The sequence below is a fragment of the Temnothorax nylanderi genome, unplaced genomic scaffold (assembly GCF_030848795.1).
Source record: "Temnothorax nylanderi isolate EJ_2023f unplaced genomic scaffold, tnyl_v1.0 TNYL_tig0028_pilon, whole genome shotgun sequence".
NCBI lineage: Eukaryota > Metazoa > Arthropoda > Insecta > Hymenoptera > Formicidae > Temnothorax > Temnothorax nylanderi.
The window spans coordinates 965,021-985,771 of NW_027249090.1; the positions used below are offsets into that span (position 1 = coordinate 965,021).

At 36.7% G+C, this 20,751-nt stretch overlaps 3 protein-coding genes across 11 annotated transcripts in view; 2 read left to right on the forward strand and 1 right to left on the reverse strand.

Annotated features, from left to right (window-relative positions):
• Brm (ATP-dependent helicase brm) overlaps positions 1 to 20,751 on the reverse strand; it is a 29,015-nt gene that overhangs the window by 2,385 nt on the left and 5,879 nt on the right. For 4 of the 7 annotated variants that reach the window (XM_071702121.1, XM_071702123.1, XM_071702119.1 and 1 more), the window contains 15 exons: positions 5,950 to 8,081; positions 5,211 to 5,284; positions 4,457 to 4,706; positions 4,225 to 4,363; positions 3,980 to 4,141; positions 3,529 to 3,870; positions 3,229 to 3,469; positions 2,947 to 3,137; positions 2,663 to 2,820; positions 2,164 to 2,584; positions 1,932 to 2,098; positions 1,662 to 1,853; positions 1,256 to 1,586; positions 318 to 1,181; positions 61 to 235 (listed from right to left, as the gene is read on the reverse strand). In XM_071702121.1, coding sequence (XP_071558222.1) covers positions 61 to 235; positions 318 to 1,181; positions 1,256 to 1,586; positions 1,662 to 1,853; positions 1,932 to 2,098; positions 2,164 to 2,584; positions 2,663 to 2,820; positions 2,947 to 3,137; positions 3,229 to 3,469; positions 3,529 to 3,870; positions 3,980 to 4,141; positions 4,225 to 4,363; positions 4,457 to 4,706; positions 5,211 to 5,284; positions 5,950 to 8,081 — 5,839 coding nt within the window. The remainder of the gene's footprint in view (positions 1 to 60; positions 236 to 317; positions 1,182 to 1,255; positions 1,587 to 1,661; positions 1,854 to 1,931; positions 2,099 to 2,163; positions 2,585 to 2,662; positions 2,821 to 2,946; positions 3,138 to 3,228; positions 3,470 to 3,528; positions 3,871 to 3,979; positions 4,142 to 4,224; positions 4,364 to 4,456; positions 4,707 to 5,210; positions 5,285 to 5,949; positions 8,082 to 20,751) is intronic. The other 3 variants (XM_071702124.1, XM_071702122.1, XM_071702126.1) reach the window with 2 other exon arrangements.
• LOC139770281 (inositol monophosphatase 2-like) lies at positions 11,623 to 14,708 on the forward strand. Of its 3 annotated transcripts, none has more exons than XM_071702145.1 (6): positions 11,623 to 11,764; positions 12,381 to 12,523; positions 12,676 to 12,935; positions 13,302 to 13,413; positions 13,570 to 13,724; positions 14,288 to 14,708. In XM_071702145.1, exons 1-6 carry the CDS (start codon positions 11,696 to 11,698, stop codon positions 14,413 to 14,415), a joined length of 867 nt encoding a protein of 288 aa, XP_071558246.1. In that variant the 5' UTR covers positions 11,623 to 11,695; the 3' UTR covers positions 14,416 to 14,708. The 3 variants fall into 3 exon arrangements, with proteins under 3 accessions (XP_071558246.1, XP_071558248.1, XP_071558249.1); XM_071702147.1 differs by having other exon boundaries at positions 11,635 to 11,764; positions 12,676 to 12,836; XM_071702148.1 differs by lacking the exon at positions 14,288 to 14,708 and adding an exon at positions 14,138 to 14,281 and having other exon boundaries at positions 11,635 to 11,764.
• On the forward strand, positions 16,463 to 20,453 carry LOC139770284 (uncharacterized). The gene is made up of 6 exons (XM_071702150.1): positions 16,463 to 17,013; positions 18,516 to 18,649; positions 18,743 to 18,999; positions 19,489 to 19,594; positions 19,672 to 19,832; positions 20,125 to 20,453. The coding sequence occupies exons 1-6, from the start codon at positions 16,948 to 16,950 to the stop codon at positions 20,241 to 20,243; spliced, it is 843 nt and encodes a 280-aa protein (XP_071558251.1). The 5' UTR covers positions 16,463 to 16,947; the 3' UTR covers positions 20,244 to 20,453.

Sequence of the window (20,751 nt, forward strand, 5' to 3'; positions counted from 1 at the left end):
TATTTAAATTTTAACGTTTGCTAAATAATTACATGATAAGATAACAGAATATATTCATACCTTTATCGTCTCCATCGGAATTATTACCTTCCTCTTCGAGACGCTGACGCGCATTTGTAAAGACGGATTGCAACACTATCGAGTCTTCGTGAATTAGAGATGCTTCTTCGTTATAAATTTGAGCGTTTTTACAAAGTTGCATGAAATCTTTCTCAAGCTCATCTAAATCAGCATACTGGGAAAAATAAAATTATTAGATTATAGGCGTACATTTATACAAAGAATGTAAAAAAATGATACAATAAATAAATACTTACTTTGCCCTCCTCGATCTTCTGCAATAGCTTATTAATAGTCAAAGGTTTTTTAATGATTTCATAATAGTCCGGTAATTCTCTTCTTGAAGGTAATTTCATAAAAGGTTCACTCAACAATCGGCCATCAGTACTATCGGTATAATTAACAACTAATGTAATTAGTTTCTTCATAGCCCGTTTCATTTTAGGATCGACCAGGGACCCGGCACCTCTTCGTTTCTTCGGCATAGGCTCATCGTCCTCCTCACCTTTCTTCTTTCGTTTCCGTGTCTTTTTCTTTTTCTTATCGTCTTCTTCCTCCTCTTCATACTCGGCACCATCATCGTCAATTGCCTTCAACCATTCTTTCTCGGTTAAACTGTCTGTATAATCAACTTCTTTACGTTGCCTTGAACCTCTTCCAAGGAATCTGTCTTCGTCCTCTTCGTAGGTCCATCTTTCCACTTCGTCGTCGTCCTTTACCAACCAATCGGGCAACTCAGCTTCCTCTAGCAGCCGCGATTTGCGATTTGGACCCAACTTGGCCTCCTCACGTCGCCGTTCCAAATCTAATTTCTGGAATTTTTCGAATTCACCTTCTGTCCTAGCAATCATTTGATTTACAGTCTCGTCGTCGGGCACTTCGTTCTCTTCCTCATCGTCAGCATCGTCTTGATGTAAGATACTCTGAAGGAACTGCTGTCGCTCAGAGCCAGTGGACTTCTGATCGAACATACCAGCTTGAATAACTTTCTCGTCCATATTTAATTTATATCTTGCTGCTGCTAATATTCGCTCTTCAACGGAATTGACAGTCATTAATCGAAGTACGCGCACTTCATTCTTCTGTCCAATTCTATGTGCTCTGTCTTGAGCTTGCAGATCCTGCAAATACATATATCATGACCAAGTGCAATACTGCGATAATTTTTATGTTCTATATGTTAATATTTATGTACCTGATGAGGATTCCAGTCAGAGTCAAAGATAATAACGGTATCAGCGGCTTGAAGATTTAAACCAAGACCACCAGCACGTGTGGATAGCAAGAAAAGGAAATATTCTGAACCGGGATCGTTAAATTTCTTTAACAGATCTCCTCTATCTTCCGCTTTTGTTGTCCCGTCCAATCGTAAATACATAAATCCTCGCCAACTTAAATAATCTTCCATAATTGTCATTAATTGAGTCATTTGACAAAACAATAATACTCTATGATTCGTATTCTTCAATTTAGGAAGAATACGATCCAGAAGCTCGAATTTTCCAGACGCGCGATATAAATCGGGCCTAATAACAAAGAAAAACTGAATAAATATTTGATATTTTATGTATAAAACGCTCGAAAATTGTTGAGATACATACCCAGTAATAACAGCAGAACCTTGCGTGCCTACATGTTCGCAGTATTTCTCTTCTATAGCTTGGAACATAAATGGATGATTGCATAGTTTTCTCAGTTGTACGATTGTATTCATAAGAGCTTTGGCACCACCTTTTCCTTGCTTTCCCTTTTCCGATCCATCGGTTAGTAGTACACCTTTACTTTGCATATGCCTGACAGAAAATTTTTGTTTATATATTATGCTTACACAAATTAGTTTCACAAAGAAATTAAGAATAGACAATACGTACTTATAAAGAACTTTTTGTAGGCCGGACATATCGCATTTGATAATGTATTCCACTTTGTCAGGTAGTTGCGATTCTACTTCTTTCTTCAAACGTCTCAATAGGAAAGGCCGCAATACTTTGTGCAAACGACGAATAATCAAAATAGTTTCTTCTTCATTTAGCTCCACCTATGCAAGATAGCGGTAATGTTAAATAGAGCTGCATTAAAATGTGCTTTATGCCAAATACTTGCCTTCTCGCCAGTAGTCGCGAAAGGAGCGTTAAACCACTGTTCAAATGTACTGCAGGATTTAAAGATTGAAGGCAACAAGAAATTCAGAAGAGCCCACAGTTCTGGCAATTTATTTTGCAATGGTGTACCGGTTAACAATAGTCGATGAGGAGCCAAATAATGTGTATTCAGCACTTGGGTAAGTTTGCAATGGTGATTTTTCATCCTGTGTCCTTCATCAATGATCATATATTTCCACTGCAGTTTGGCTAACACACCCTTGTCTTTTATGACATATTCGTAAGTCGTTAAAAGAACATTGAATTTTGTAGCTCGCATCTGAGATTGTATCGCTCTTCTGCCAGCTGGAGAACCTTTGTACGACACTACAACAACACTTGGTGCCCATTTTTCAAATTCAAGAACCCAATTTGATAATGTCCTAGAAGCACACATATTTTAAAATTAGTATTTGAAGAAATGCAGTGTCTCGCTTTTAAAAGAAAGGAAAGGAACATACGATAATGGAACAATGATGAGAAATGGACCGTTAACTTTCTTCTTTTCCATGAGATATGTTACTAGAGCAATGGTCTGAATTGTTTTACCGAGACCCATTTCGTCCGCCAAAATGCCATTCAGATTGTTGTTAAACAATGATACTAACCATTCCAGACCCTAAAACCATTCATTAAGCTCTTTCATTCATAGAGAAATGATTTACTTAAAATATATTGTAAAACAATTTAAAATATATTACAAAACTAAAATTACTAAATTATTACACTAAAATAAATACACTACCTTAATTTGATATTCTTTCAATAGTCCATTCACCATGATGCTTGCTTGTTCAGTAACAACCTCATGAACTGTATGAGCAATACTATAGTATGTTTGTTCTTCTGTTTTATATTCGTCATCTTCCACTTTTGCTTTATGTATCGTTTTCTTTACTTTTTCTTCTTCAGAATCACCCATTGTTTTGTCCTTGCCTAAAGTATTTTGAAAATTAAATCTGTATAAAGAATCTATACACAAATCCAAGAATTAAGTGCTTATTATCAGATTTATTCTCATTCTCACTTTCTCCGTTCTCATCTTCATAATCGTCATCATCATCTTCACTATCCGATTCAATTGGCTCCCATCCAGGATGAGCTTCTAAAAATGCTGACAACTGACTCATTAATGGTGCTTCGTCGCCAGTTAATGTGCGACCAGTGGATGTTTCTATTACACCAACACGAGTATCATCATTGGATCCACCATCTTCAGCATTCTCACTATCTTGTAATTTCTTCTTTTTCTGTATAATCATAAGACTCTATCAATATTATAAGTAATTCCTTATGAGAGAATAGTCAATTTTTAACTTTACATTACCTTCTTACGCTTTTGTTCTTCGACTTGCTTTCTCTTTTGTTCTATTTTGTGTTGTTTGACCATTTCCGTAAGATTACTGATATACTCATCGGTTTGGGATAGCAAGAATGCTAAACGCTTATCCTTCTTTTGATCGATTAATTTTCTGTATCCTTCTTCATCTTCCGCCATAAGACGACGCATACGCTCTTTCTCAATGCGTTCTTGCTCTTTCTTCTGTTCACGTTCAGCATTTGCGTGATAGTTAAGCACTGCTTTATTAAGTCTAGCCAATTTCGCGACATTATTGCGATGAAATTCTTTGAAGTCTTTGCCATGTTGTAGTACGGAAGTAAGAAATTCCTGCAAACATAAATGTCATGCTTGTATTCGTTTATTCACAGCGATAACCTTGCTGATATCATGTGTCAATAATCAAATTTTACAATTTAAGTATATCAGATAAACTTACTTGATGTTTCTGTCTTCGTTTACGTTCTGCTTCTAATTTCTGTTGCTTTTCTAATTTTTCAGTAGCTCTAGCTTCGCGCAATCCTTGCCGTTTCGTACGTTTATAAGCTTTCACATTTACGGCAGTTTCTAAAGTGGTATCTTTCCGAGTACATGCTATAATCTGTAAAGAAGATTAGAAGAGTTAAAAAGTATAATAGGAATTCCTTAACTGTTATGTAATATGATATAAATTAATTACAGTACCTCTGATCTTAATTGTCTCTGGAAGTTTAATACTCTTAGCATGCGCAATTCGATCTGAGCTTGTATACGAAGATCTTCTGGCATGTTTGTTGGTAGATTGCTAAGTTGCTCCATTCTAAGCGATATACGGGCTGCAACTCTGTTAGCAAGCATTAAATGTTTTACATTTTAGTGACGAAAATACAACTTTTATCACGCATTATACCGTGTTTCTCCAAAAATCTGTCTCTACCTATTTTCTCGTTCTTGCAATATTAACAACGGATCTAATCCAACGGGTTTTGCTACGCTTGTCACTCTGTTTGCCTTAGTGCCAGACTGAGGTTGCTGTTGTTGTTGCTGCGGCGTTTGACAGCCCGGTCTAGGAGCACCTGTGGGACCAATAACATTCGGACCTGGTATTTGTGGCCCAGCTGTTGAAACAGGGCCCTGAGACGGATCTATGGGGCGTTGACTCATCCCCGGAGGAGGAGGCGCGCCACCTAATCAAATCCGCCTTAAATCAGGATCATTCTACCCTACTTTTGTAAATACCACATTCATACATTCATCTCGTTTCACTCATTACATAGTCTATAAATATCATAATCTATCAGTAAACATAATTTCTGTAATTACACGATCTAATATATAAAGTTACTGAGCGGAAATTAAAGTTAATGCGGTAAGTATTTAACGCAATGCATATGCATATATTTAAAAAGATAAAAGCATTTGAAATAAAATATTGTATAGCAGCAGCATATACAAATTTCTAATATGTTATGCAAATAAAACGTATGTACAAGAAATAATTCATATTAATATTTGTGTACACTTATATTATTAAAGCAATAAAAATAAAAGCAAATAGATGTAAAGTAGAAACAAATAAATGGACTAGAAAAGCTATACTTGAAATAAGCAAAACAAATCATGTGGCAGAAAGCGATACAAAAGATAGAGTAGTCACCCAGAGCGTACAAGCTTACATATTAAGAACTCACCTTGAGCAGCTAGCGCAACTTGTTGAGGTACAGGCTGATTTCTTGCTAGTAATCTGTACGCCATTATCTGAGCTCTGTAAAAATGTAAGGAAAAATTGAAAACATAAAATTAGAAGATTGTAGAGAAAATATGTTTACATTAATTTTATTATTTTAAATTAAAATGTGTTAAAAACATATCTACATAAAATAATTTAACCCTTAAATGCCACACCTCTCAAGAATCTCGTAAATGACACATGGGGTCTAAAAGACCCCAGCATGAAAAATGTCTCCTTACTTATTGATTTTTTGATATTTAGTTATGAAAATTATTTTCAATGTTGTTCAAGGCTTAGAAAAGAGAATAAAATGCTTACATTGTTAAAATTTCAATTTCAACATAGTATAAAAAATTAAGATCGCCAACAGTTAAAATGTTGGCTCCAAAATCAAAAAAATAAAAAATAATAAATAAATAAATATGAGCTCCATATTTGGCGGGAACATTTGAAAATATATCATTCTAAAGGGTCTGGGGTCCGCTGGACCCCGGGTGGGATTTAAAGGTTAATCTAATTATTGTTTCAGAAAATTAAAATAATGATTTAATAATATTCATATAAAGCCTATTTTCACTTGTATTCGATTTATATTAATTTTCATATTTTTTAAACTTAATCTTTTTGCATAATTTTCACGTCTCTATGTCAGATAATTTATATGACATGATATACAATCATTAAGATAATTTACATACCGTAATTGTTGCAATTGTTGTGTATTGAAGGCTTGCTTGTCTCCCATGCCACTGCCTTGACGAGCTCTCAAGGCTAACAATTGAGAATATCGCGGATCTTCTTGCAACCCTTTTTCTTCCATGGAATCAATAGCCTTTTGAAGCGCATTTAAATTCTCTTGTCCTGATCCTGGTGGTCCAGTAGGTCCGGTAGGTCCAGTTTGACTCATTTGATTCACTGGAGCACCCGATCCTAATGGTGCTGTACTACCGGGAATTTGACCTTGATTTTGACTGCCAGGACCTATTTGAGTGGTAGGAGGTTGAACATTCGGTCCATTAGGTCCCATTTGCCCACTTGCGTTCGTATGACTAATTTGATTACTTGGACCACATGGTCCCATTTGACTATTCGGCCCACCAGGTCCCATTTGATTGCTCGGAGCATTCGGACCCATTTGAGCACCTGGGCCTCCTTGCATCATCTGTCCTGGACCACTAGATGGAATTTGTCCCCCTGGTCCCATTTGACCAGCGGGACCACTGCCTGGCCCCATCTGTCCACCAGGTCCGCTTCCAGGTCCCATTTGGCCTCCGGGTCCACTACCACCATGTCCCATCTGTCCACTGCCTGGTCCCATCTGTCCAGGTACGCCTCCAGGCACCATTTGACCGCCAGGACCACTGCCGGCATTCATTTGTACTCCAGGACCGTTCCCTGGGCCCATTTGTCCTCCAGAGCCACCTCCAGGACCTACTGCACTCATTTGCCCTCCGGGACCGCTGCTAGAAGTCATTTGTCCACCAGGCCCACTGGCTACACCTATTCCGGTGGGTCCATTAGGCCCTATAGAAACAGGTCCACTACTTGTTGTCATTGGTACGTTTCCTGGGCCACTTCCAGGGCCCATTTGCCCAAGACTGTTGGGTCCTAATTGGCCTACGGGACCGCTTCCCGGTCCCATTTGTCCGCCTGGACCGGCAGGTCCCATTTGACTGCCTGGAGCGTTTGGTCCCATTTGATTACCCGCCCCTGCAGGTCCCATCTGATTACCAGGTCCGCCGGGGCCCATTTGTCCGCCCGGTGCATTCATACTCATTTGTCCAGGTGGACCACCCATGCCCATCTGTGTAGGTCCATTTGGACCCATCTGTGATGGCCCATTATGACCCATTTGCCCAGGTCCATTCGGTCCAATTTGTCCTGTTGGTCCAACGGGACCCATCGGCCCACTAGGCCCCATTTGCGTTTGACTGTTCGCCATCATCTGATTTGGGCCACTCGGACCCATTTGATTCGGACCTCCTGGACCCATATTATGCACTGTGGGACCACTTGCGGATATTTGACCGGGAGCGCCAGGACCCATATGACTTCCCGGACCACTTGCATTCATATGTGTAGATACTGGCGGACCACTTGCATTCATATGACTTGGAATCGGCGGGCCGCTGTTCATATGACCACCAGATCCAGGAGGTCCACTAGTGTTCATGTGACCTGGTCCAGGAGGACCACTCGTGTTCATATGTCCTGATCCAGGTGGTCCGCTGGCGTTCATGTGTCCTGATACTGGAGGTCCTGTGCCACCCATATGTCCTGGACCGGGAGGACCACCAGCAGTTATGTGGCCTGGTCCTGGTGGACCGCTTGCGTTCATGTGACTTGGAGGTCCACCCATATGCCCGGGGCCAGGTCCACCAGGCACCATTTGAGAATTTTGAGGACCTCCGGTACCCATCTGAGATCCTGGAACAGGCCCGCTAGTTGGACCCATTTGCCCTGGGCCACCCTGGCCCATATGAGGTCCACCAGGAGGACCTCCACCTTGCACCATATGAGACGGAGCCATTTGTCCGGGACCTCCTGGACCCATTTGGCCGGGTCCTCCGGGGCCCATTTGTCCCGGGCCTCCTGGTCCCATCTGTCCAGGTCCTCCAGGACCCATTTGGCCAGGTCCTCCGGGACCCATTTGTCCTGGGCCTCCCGGTCCCATCTGTCCGGGTCCGTTAGAACCCATCTGATTGGGACCACTTTGCATCATGTGAGATCCACTTTGTGGTCCATTTGGACCCATTTGTCCGGGTACCATTGGTCCTCCGGGACCTTGGGAGGTAGGTACCTGTCCGACTGGGCCGCCTGGACCTTGATTCTGTAAAAAACAAGAAAATCTCACATAAATTATGTGATACTTACAATTTATAATCAACAATACTTTCGGAAACTAAATGTATTTTAAATAATTTATTTAATACAATTTTCTCTTTAATGCGATATATTGTTTTACTTATATACAGTATATTGTTTATAGTTATAAGTATATTATGTGGTGGCAAAATATTTCTAAGAAAATAAAAAAAATGAAAGAGCTAAATACAGATTGCGTGTGATAGTAGTAATACTCCCAATGTTTGCAAAATTTACAAAGATAAGGCTTACATAAAGCAAGTTTTTACCCGCAAAAATTGACGTTGCATTGTTCATCATGCGCGTTATATGCCGCGATAATTAACATATTCGCAATATTGTCAGCATTTCAATCAACGGTGCTAATGGCGGTCAATTTCAGTGCGCTGATAAGAGTCGCACGTGGACGCGACAGGGTCAAGTATAAGAGAAATGCAAGTAGTCATTTAAGGCCTGACATGTTCATACGTGGCGTACGTAAATAAAGATATATCTATATATTTAAGCTTATATTGGCGCATACAAATTAAACTCCCACGCTTCGCTCACGCCGCCGAAAAATCTCACATGTATGTACAGATATATAGACATTATAATATGTGTGCTATTAGATCTTCATAAGTGTCACATACATTAGCTGTCCGTTATACGTCCACCGTTATCAAAAATTGTGTAGACTTTACGTATTAATTTTTTCAAAACTAAACGATCAAAGGTCTTGTATTTTTGTAAGAATATTCTTACAAGTCTCTTTTATCGTCTTCTTGTTTTTTATTAAAACCGTAAAAATAGTTTGATTGCTACAATCAGAAATGTGATATCAGAAATCGTTTTGTACTTACGATACATGTAAAAAGTACTAACTTTGACTTTCATTATTTCAACTTCGATACGGTGAATCTTTTTCTAATTGCACGTGTGTGTAAATTGTGTTTACATTAATATACTGTTCAAATTTTACAAAAGTCTTTAAAAAATGGGTTTACGGAGGTACTAAACCTTAAGTGTTGTGTGAATTTAGAGAAAGTTTTGAAGATTAACTTATTGTATTAATGCTTTTTTATGTTATATATATGTATTATTAAAAAAAACACACATATCGTTCATAAAAGATCAATAAAAAAGTTTATAATAATTTATAAAACTATTAATATGTTATACATTTGAATAGTAATAAACCAGAATTCAGATGCAGTAGAATTAGTAAAAAGAGATTCTTTTATGGTTCAATTATGTCTATTATTATTTTCTGTATTTGTGTATGATTGGAAATATTATCGATCGCCAGGTACGAAGTATTTTAACGTAACTTTACTTATTAAAATCAAGAGACACGGCAGTACCAAGCCTCGTACCAAGTACACGCGCGGTGCGAAACCGCCCCGTATATCGTTATTCATTATTTACAAGACGCATGCGATAAAACATTATCAGATACCAGGCAATTTCTGTACGTACATCCCACAAGTTGTCAGACAAATTGTAATTAATGAATTATCTATTTAGAAAACAGTAGATATCATTACCTCATCTACTATTTTTGCAGAAATAATGTTAAGATAAAAGACACATGCAAGATTATTTTCAGGTGATTCGTGATGCTTTCCAAGTATTTAAAAATATTGAAATAAAAAGCGATTGGGATTTAGTGACGCAGTATGAAAAAGTCAAAGCAATTTTAATCGACAATTTAATGGAAAAGTTTCCTATACATAAATCATCACATTTTTATGTTTACTAGACACCACAGACGCGCGCTATTTAGCTTTAACATTATGCTATTACTATTACACTATTAACTTCTTGATACACACAACTGTCAAAATATACGATGACAGCTGCAAATGAAGTAAGCGCAGCGAGAGAACCAATTGGCATCGCGGAAAGCGGCAACAATAAACTTCGAGATATGCGAGTATCGACTTAACATGCCTTTTTTTAGAAAGGAAATTGAGTAAATTAATACATGTGTGTATATATATGTATATGTATGTATATATAAAGCATAATTAAACAAGAAATTCAATTCATAAACAAGAATATTCAATATCTTTTTATCCAGTACACAATTCTTTTTCATTATATAATATTTATCAAAATTATTGGCAATAAAACAGCATCCTATTCCAAGTTTCTACCAGAATTTTTACAAACGCACTTACATGGATTGTCGATCCAATTGATGGAACGAACTTCATACATTCTTTCTCGTAAACTTGCATATCGATTGCATTAGCTGTGAATAAAGAACTTGAGATTGGAATAGTTTACAATCTCGTTTTAGAGTACTTACTTATTATCCACAACCAGAAGAGATCATGGAGCGTGTCTCAATGAAAAATCGATTCAGAGCTCAAGCATAGAAGATGAGATATTATTTTGCTCTTCCGTTAACCATTTCCGCTCTTTCTTTCCTTCTGTTTTTGCAGCTTTTTGCGATAAAAATAAAAATGTCTATACTTTTAGAATTTTTTAGAATATGCAACTTTGTAGATATATAATTTAACTGATAATGTCTACATTTCTAGAACAATTTAGATTATTTACTGTTTAGAATAATTTAGAATATTAACTATAGAATATTAAATATAGAATATTAAATATAGAATATTAACTTTAGAATATTAACTATTAGGTTTTAGAATATAACTATTATATATGTGTAAAACGAAGTGTACAATATCGTCGACCACGAAGCATTGAAAATCGCTATTATGACGCGATAAGTACAATGTCAAACAAATCAGGGTACTGAACAAGTAAAAGTCATGTATGGGATTAATAACGCTAATTGTAAGAGTGCACGCGAAACTAGCTCATAAGAGCATACTTTGCAGTTTGAGAGTAGCAGCGGACCTGACCAAGCCTACTGACCGAGCCTAATACTATGTTGTAAGTGCATTAGGAAATAACATGCGTGTGCTACTGAACACAGTGTGTTACTGAATAGTAAGTATTATTTACATTTTATTCCGATTTTCTGATGCTCAGATCAATCTGACATTCAGATTGATAAACGGCATTGTACACACATCGTGATTATCTGTATGATCTGTGATGACTATCTGTGATGATAAGTAAATACGTAATCAATACGTTGTAGCCATATGTGATTCGAATAGAAACGTTTAATGTAACGTTTAATGTAATCGTATTAATTAAGTAGATAAGACTTCCTTCCAAAATTAATAAGTTATAACTGTATAAAAATAATGTTACTTACTACGTGAAAAATGTAATATTAATACGCATAATTGCGTAAGGTATTACGATTTGTATAAAAAAAAGTCAATATATGTATACGAATAAATATAGGGTCTATAAAAAAAATAATATCAGGCATGTTTTATCTCTCTTTTCATTACACATTATCTAACAAACGTCAAAGTTTCCAAAACAAACTTTTTATGCGCGTGATGTGTTTTCTCAAATGTTAAGATTTATTTACCCGCGTTACTTGCGTCAGATATCACTGATTGCAGAGATAAGGGCAGTTAAACACCGATCCTTATTTATAGCGGTTAGTCGACGGTGAATCGATCAGTCGTACCGGCACGATTCTCAACGACGGCTATCATCATGTCGAGTGATCTGGACATTGCGAAGTGCTTCGAGTTCGCGAAAGAACTCACGTTGCGAGCTGGTAAGGTGAGTCACAGCTGATGTATAAAGATAAGCGGAAGGATTGCACAATTCTGGAGATAAAATTGAATGACGAAGTTGCAGCTGTGGGTATATATTTATAATATATTTTTCATAAGTTCAAGAATAATTTAAGATTAATTCAAGATTTTTAGATGTTGCGTTACAGATGTGCCGTGTAAGAATTATTTTAAATTAATTCAGATTTAGATTAAGGTTTAAACTAAAAACCTTACATTTAAACTAAAAACTTTAATCTAAATCTGAATTAATCCAAAATAATTCTTACACGGCACATCTGTAACGCAACATCTAAAAATCTTGAATTAATCTTAAATTATTCTTGAACTTATGAAAAATATATTATTGATAATAATATCTTTCAAAATCCTTAAAGCAGAATAAATTTAATATTTTACATAAATCTCCCAAAAATGATTTTAAAAAATCAATGCACAAGTTAAAGTCTCACTCTTCCTAAATTTTTAGCAAGATATATATTTATATTAATCATTAATAATCATAACCTTTTTAAATATAACTTTTCTTCCTTTTTTTTGTATGATATACATTTGTTTATGTAATTATGTATTTATTTATTTCATATTATTTATGTGCATAGAGACTCAAGTGTAGTTTCGAGGACGAAAAAGTTGTATATAACAAAGATATGGGTTATGGATATATGGATTTCGTAACAGAGTATGATCACAAAATTGAGAAAATACTTATTGATGGCCTTTCCAGGGAGTTTCCTGATCATAAGTGAGTTGTAATCGCATAAAAACGGACTACCTGGAAATCAGTAGATAACCAGACTTCAATTTAACTTAATAATTAATCCTATGATATTAAATAATCCTAAGATCATATTATATTCTACTAATATAAGGATGTTCAAATATCTTACATTTCAGGATTATCGCGGAAGAAACAATTGGGACGGGGGAAATGCCAGAATTGACTGATGCACCGACATGGATCATTGATCCAATCGACGGAACCCACAATTTCATTCATTTGTTTCCTCATTTCTGTATATCCGTAGGTTTGACGGTTCGCAAAGAGCTCGCCCTAGGTATCATCTACAATCCATCAAATTCGGAGTTGTACACTGCGATAAAAGGCAAAGGCGCGTTCTTGAATGGAAAGTCGATTCACACTTCTAAAGTCACTGGTAATGCATGTTCAGTAGCAGAAGCGTCGTTTCAAACGTGAGATTTTCAGAAATTCAAGAAATGCTACATTTTCCACTTTATAAATCATCATTTCTATATAATTTGCACGAGCTTTGCAATCCATCATAATTGATTTCCGTCTTGTATCTTCCCGCTTTGCAAAATTAGTGCTAAATGCATATTCCAGTCAATAACAGTTTATTTTTAACAGCAAGATTATAGATCTGGATTACCTACATATTAATCACACAGTTGATTCATTCGGGGGGAAGAACCGTAAAATCTCCGTGACGAATGGGAATAGAGAGCTGTATCTAAATGCGCTTGTAAGAAGTGTTGTTCTCATTGCTTCAATTTTTTTGCAGAACTGAAAAAAGCATTGATCATGCTTGAGCCGTACATTTGGAAAATAGGCCTAGTAGAAGACAAGAATACACAGATACCCGCGATGGACGCCTTGGTTAAAGCGACGCACATGTAAGTGAAACGTAATTCTAGATCTAGCTAATCGTGCATTATAATTAAGTATACTTAATTATCGATATACTTAATAATCGATATATCGAATCTGTTATCTGTTATCTGTTATCTGTTAACCTATTATTTTGGAAAGATCCTTTTTATGCGTTTCAGAACCAGATGTATCGGATCAGCCGCACTCCATCTGGCGTATATAGCGCGGGGTGCAGCGGATTGCTTCTATTTAGATACTCATCTTAAAGCCTGGGATGTGGCGGCAGGAACGCTGATTTTACGCGAAGCGGGTGGAACTGTTATAGATACGAAGGGTACGGTAACGCGAACGACAGATTATTAACCAAATATCACTTATAGCTAAATTTCACGAATTTCCTTCCATCGATCACGAACATATAAAAATTTTCTGAAAAATTTATCTCTGAAATACTCATACTTAGGCTGCGGTCCACTTAACGCTACAAATGGTTCGAAGCATTCCTCTTCTCTTTTCTTTCAATGAAGAAAGAAGAAGAAGAAGAACGCTCCAAAACATTTGTAGCGTCAAGTGGACCGCAGCCTTAATTTACTACAAAGATTACAACTAAATAATATTAACAAAATTGGCTCAAACTATAAAATAATTATAAATAAATATATCCATATGTATTAAAATACTTTCATTATGATGAACAAGAGAACAATTACACTTCAAATAATCACTGTATACAATCAAAAATTTCAGATTGAATTATCAGAATCAGAAGCAGAATAAAAATCAGAATCGAAACAGCGGTGCCTTGCAGAATAATATATGATTTTAAACAAAAGGAAGATAAGCGCAAGAATCGATGCTGTCCAGTTATTGAAAGATTAATTATGACCATCTTTACAGGTGGTGTTTACGATATTATGAAGCCGAATACTATCGCAGCGTCAAACGAAACTCTAGCACGAGAGATATCTAAATTAATCATCGACACTAATTTAAAAACGCAAAGGAAAAGACTCCAGAAAACCTGACGCAAAGCAATGACTCATGCTAATTGATTTAAGAGCTGAGTGTAAAACAGCAGGAGGTGTGTCCCAGCAACTTGTATTTATCACGTAATACGAGGAAATTACCTATAAAAATCCGTTTAGAAAAGTTTCCGTTAAAAAGTCCCATTGACGCACTTACGGTCGTACGAAGTCAATCCGATTGCGTTAACCAGTGTGCCATCACAATGTTGTGAATTGAAAATTAGAATAATCAGTATTCCTTTCGATTTCCCCGTCGTTGTTTATAAATAAAACAAAATTATTGTAAAGCGCAATTTACTGTCAAATTCATTACGAACCTTTGACATCCATCGTATTAACGCACCGCGAAGATATATTGATAACATAACAATATAAATTTTACAACAATAAAATTCGTTCCCTAGAACCGTATTTTACAGCAAAACAACGTTCCGGTATATTATCGATATAATTTTTCGTTAAAGATTACGCAGCTTAAGATTAAAATTGTACACCGTACAACAAATTTTACAAATTTATGGTATTTGGTGAATGTGATAATGTCGGTATCATCAGTACTTACAACGTACTGATATGATATGAAATGTGATATTAGATTTAAAAAATTACTGCTTTAATTTGTTTTGTCACACAATGTTATAACGGGTGTGTAAATCAAATTATTTATTCAGAAACTAGAAGGGGAAACGTAAATCATAGGCGGCACACATCATAAATGATTATGCGTGTTATGCAAGATCACTTATTTTTTTTGCGAAAAAATTTATAACATAGACATAACATATCTACAGGTATAATTTGCGCTTTATTACTACCAAAATTTTAGTTGCTGATAAAAAATAAATACGTCTTAATATTTTAACCAGAATGTAAAATATTTGCAAAAGTGTGTTGTAATACACGGAAAAAAAATAAAGTTGCTTCAATTAAACGTCGACGTCATGGGCTGCCACAAGCATATGTAGTTAATTCAATTGGATATTATTGGACCAAATATTTAAATTATTAAAACAATTATCTGATGTTTTTTGTTCATTAATATTGATGTTGCATCAATAAATTTTATCTCAATAATAACGCTGATGTTGTCGATACAAAAAATGGTGCTGTTGATACATCATTTTTTTCCCGTGTAGATATAGTCGGAATAGATTGGGACGATTATCAAAGGATATTAAGTACTTGCGCAACACAAATGTGTAAGTTACAACAAGCAGGGAATCTTATAAACGATAAATGTAGGAAGTAGAAATCAAGAATCAGAAGATATTGCAAGATAATAATCAAGATTGTAGAGAGATGATTCCCGATAATATCAGCGTATAGAAAATATTTATACGTAATCAACAATTATACGTTAATAAGGCATATAAAAAAAATTATCATAATTATAGATCAAGTCTCGAAAGATTCTCCTTCCGAACACACGCAATATAGTCTCTACATTTTATTATATTATGAATAAGCTATATATGCTTATAAGATAAAGGGGATATATTTAAAAATAAATATAAATTTAAGTAAGCTGTCGTCTTGGGAATTATTATGAATATTTTACAAATTAAATAACGCAATCAGAGAAAAAGTACACTAAATTGTATATTAACTTTATATTAAAATTTGTGTTTGACCGCTAAACCACTCGAGGACGCGAAACTTGCAACACCTGCACTTCCCGTCGAGGAAATTAACGCGCAAAATTTGCATATCTTATTATGTAAATTTTGCGCGTTAATTGCCTCGATCTATCGCTGTCTGTCATCGCAACTGAGAGAATCACGCACGCACAATAGCTACCTTACTATCTAAAATATCTCCTGGGCTGCGAAAGATTATGTGTTATTAAAAACTTGTAATTTTTTAAATCGTTTAGAGAGTGGCTCTAAACATCGCGTGGGAAATAAACCAACGAGATAGCGTTGATCATTCTGTCCTCTTTGTACAACAATCGCGTCGTCGGTAGACATTCACATTATCATGGTGAGTGACAGGTGCGTGCAATTAAGTACATCTCAGACAGGATATAAAATCAAGGTCTATTTTAGAATGGCATTATTGTTATCTCATAAAGTAGACAAGACGGTATAGTCTCGGGCAGATATCGTATCTCATTATACAGCAATTACATCTCGTTTTATTAGCTCATCACTGCGAAAAGCAACGTGAAATGTTGAAACTGTAGCGGATTTAGAACATTGTAATACCTATCATATGCAAACAAATAGGCATAGGTAGTCGAGTTTATTTTACTTCATATTATCAAGCTCTCTTGTTGACGAGTTGTAATTAAGAGATTTATAATCCCCGCGAAGGGCGTCGAGCGAAAACTCTCGAGAGGAAAATCCACAGACAGAATAAGCCGGCAGAATGCGCCGATCGTCATTCTTGGATTGTAACTGCGACAGGCGCAACCGATCCGAGTGAAAAAGCACGAGGTGCAGAAACAAGCAACACAGTACTCGCTCGCGCCTTTTCCTGACGAGGTCGAAACGGACGCACGTTCGTTCCGCGCGTTCACCAAGTTGTACGGAAATGGCACGATACGCCGAGGACGTGTACTACGAAACTGCCATTAAACTGACGCGTGAGGCTGCCCAGGTGAGCATACATCTCGCAATCTCATCTCTGGTCAGAGTGAAGACTCCACTATCGTCGTCACGTGGTCACTATCGAACGAAGCGTCGCTAAGCAAACTAAAAATGCGTATTAAGCGTAACGCTATTGAGATCGCTTGTCAGTCGATGTGGACATTGGGAAAACATTGCTTCATACACGCTTCCATGGTTACATATTTGAAGATAACGCGACCAGGAAGATTGTAACATTATTATGATGTCAGATATAAAATCTCCTAGATAATTTCCTAGAACATGTTTGGAGCCGAATATATTTTACATATCATAAAGAGATCATCCACATTTTATTAAGCTTTTTAGGAATTTACGCTGTTTGTCATTCTAATCTTTCGTCATTGCGTAATATTATAATAAAATTTCTATGAAGTTAATTACTAATAATTCCCTGTGTCATATGTGATTCATAATTACGTACTCATAAATAACTACGTAGAATAAAATAATTAAATAATAATTACTTGTAAAATAATACAACTAATCCTGACGTTGGTTTTCATGAATTTTCATGAATTTTTATTCACTATACAATCAGCAGAGTTGATCTATTAAAAATGATCTATGTCCACATAATTTTATCAAAATCAATGAATATCAAATATTATTCAACCAACAATTATTTATTATTTCAGAAATTAAATTTAAAAAAGCTAAAGATCCCAATAATGCTTACGATTAGCGATAAATAAAGAACTTGTTAAATGTTATGGTGTATGCTGCGATAAATGATCCTACGCTGCGCCATAAGCAATCTTTCCGTACTTGAAACAACAGGAAAAATATGCAATACAATGTAGAGTATCCAATGCAATGCAATGCAATCCAATCTAGTTGATATCGTCCCTCGAACGTATCTAGCATCGAGATATCCACCAACGGTATCCATTTCGAGGAGTATCCTATCCTCGAGATACTCTAGACTTTCTCTAATTAACAATATACAATTATTGGCCCATTTGAAAATGCGGCTGCTACGAAAGCGACGAAAGCGTAGATTATTTCCTCTTTTCACGCAGCGGTAACGCACCCTTTCTTGTCCTTTCCTCTAATGTATAAACTTCAGTATAATGTATTTCTCGCTATATATATTCCTCGCTGCGTTAAAACGTCAGGTGATTTATAATTTGAAACATTTGAATATATACAGAGGAGATGACAAAGAAAAGATTTTAACGAGAACAATCTTTTGACATGTGAAGTATATTAAAGCAACACAAACGTGAAGGGAACACGCAAGAAAACTTCTGTAAAGTTAAAACGGAATTCCGTCGTGCAATTTGTGAAATACCACGAATCAAGTTCGTCTCTAGTATAAATTGTACGCGTTTAAAATGTTGAAAACGCGTTTACCTCACAAATATAATAATCGTCTTGCTCATTTCACCCTTTCATCTTTCATTTATGCAATATTCGACAATCTTTCAACGATTTGATATAATCTGTCTTAAATACGAAGTATTATTTAAGATTCTCCGGGATTCCATCAACAGTCTCAAACACATCGATGAGAAATTGGGCGATTGGGACCTCGTCACCGAGTACGACCGTAAAATAGAGAATGTTATCATCGGCGAACTCAAACGCGCATTTCCAAATCACAGGTAAATGGACATTTATCAGACGGCGCGAGTCGTTTGACAAAAAGCAAATAATGCACGGCAAAATTAACGCAACTGTACGGTCATACGCGTCAGGATTATCGCGGAGGAGTCGACCGGCAAGGACCTACCGGAATTAACGGACACTCCTACGTGGATCATAGATCCCATCGATGGCACCATCAACTTCATCCATGGATTCCCGCACACGTGCGTGGTTATCGGCTTGGCCGTGAAAAAAGAAATGGTTCTTGGTATCGTGTATAATCCGATTCTCGAGCAGCTATTTACGGCGAGGAAAGGACGAGGCGCGTTTTTGAACGGGAAACCGATCCACGTGTCTAAAGTACAAGGTAACGTAATTAGTCTCTGTAATATTTGATAAGATACGCGAATGTAAGCAAAAATGACAAGAATGTAGAGGATGATATATGATACCGCGCTTCCTGCGCAGTAACAAAGAATTTACTCTAGCCGGTCCCTCACGTCTGAACATCTCGGAACGAAAGACGGATTTAATGGTTTTATATTAATATTGTGAAAGTAGGATAATCAATGTCCTGCTGCTAGAAAATACAAAAAAGATACATTGTATTTGTATCGCATCTCAAGCTATTTGCCTCTCTTTACCCTCAAGCTATAGAATGACAGGTATTATAGATCGACACTTGTTAATAGCCGCATTGCAACATGCTAAGTATGTGGTGCGGTAATGATCCAGAGAAATCACTGCTACACTTCAGAAACGTGTCACAAGGATAAAGTTAGAAAGCGTCATTGTATATGAATGTTAATTGCCCTAATTCCGCGAATGTTAATATACATACGCCGAGACTTTGCAGACTTATCGAAAGCTTTGGTCTGCATGGAATCCGGTTTCATGAAGGTAGAGGATTTACGAGAGAAGACGATGGAGAGGATCCTAACTGTCGTTAAAGCGGCTCAGGGGTAAGTCTCAGCTTGTGACAACCAGGCCACTTTACCAACTTGTTCCGTTTTCTCGCACTATTTATTTCACCTTGAAGCATTCGCACTCTCGGCGTGGCGGCATTAACGTTGTGTTACATCGCGCTCGGGGTCGTGGAGGCCTATTACATCGAAGGTCCCGGCATTTCGACGTGGGACATAGCCGCGGCGTCGTTGATTATTTCGGAAGCGGGAGGCGTCGTCGTAGACCGCATAACAGGTTGTGTTATTATAGCCTATATGCTTGTACCTTGACGCATGTCATTTAAACTGAGCGTCACAACGGTAGAGAAAGTAATATAAGTCGTAAGATGTATCAGTTGCACTTTAGAAAAGATCTCACTCACGATTTTCATAAATCTTATTAAAAATACCTGTGCGTACAAAATTTACTTGTGCTTATTTTTATTTGTATGACTGTGCCATTCCAACCGTGGATTCAATTATCGCCTGTTTCGCCTTTCGTTACGCTCCAACGGCTACCACACATCCTTCGTTTTTTTTTATTTCAGGCAAACCAATCGACATTATGAAGCCACGTGCAGTAGCCGCGTGCAACAACAGGATCGCTCGCGATGTCGTTAAACTCATCCGTGAAGCTGATCAACGGGTGGAAATGAGGGCAAAATAACGCCGACAATTTTAAAATATATATGTATTGACAATCTCTGTTATGATTGAACTGCTCGCAATACTTGTAGACCTCAAGTTATATCATGAATCGGAAGAAAGTAATAGACCTTTCGAAGGGGTATTATTAGTTAGACAAGTAGAAATGTATTGTCTGATTTATGTAAATGTAAACGGTAATAAATCCATCTCAACTGATGAATAAAATGATTGATCTCCACGGTCGTATTTTTACAAACCGTTTACATATCTCTTCTCGGAGCTATATATAATAATCAATTTAAAAAAATAGACAATTACATAGTACCAATGTAAATATGGAATATTTCATAATTATGTTCGCAATTAGAGACGCACGAAAGAGACGATTTTACGATCTGTTTTTTCCTCCACTAATAAAATCTGACCACTTAATGACCAACGAAGTCCTCTGGGTGGGAAATTTAAAGCGTTCCCCGCAGGGAAAATCCATATCCCAGGATGTGTCATCTAATTATAGAATCTACTGA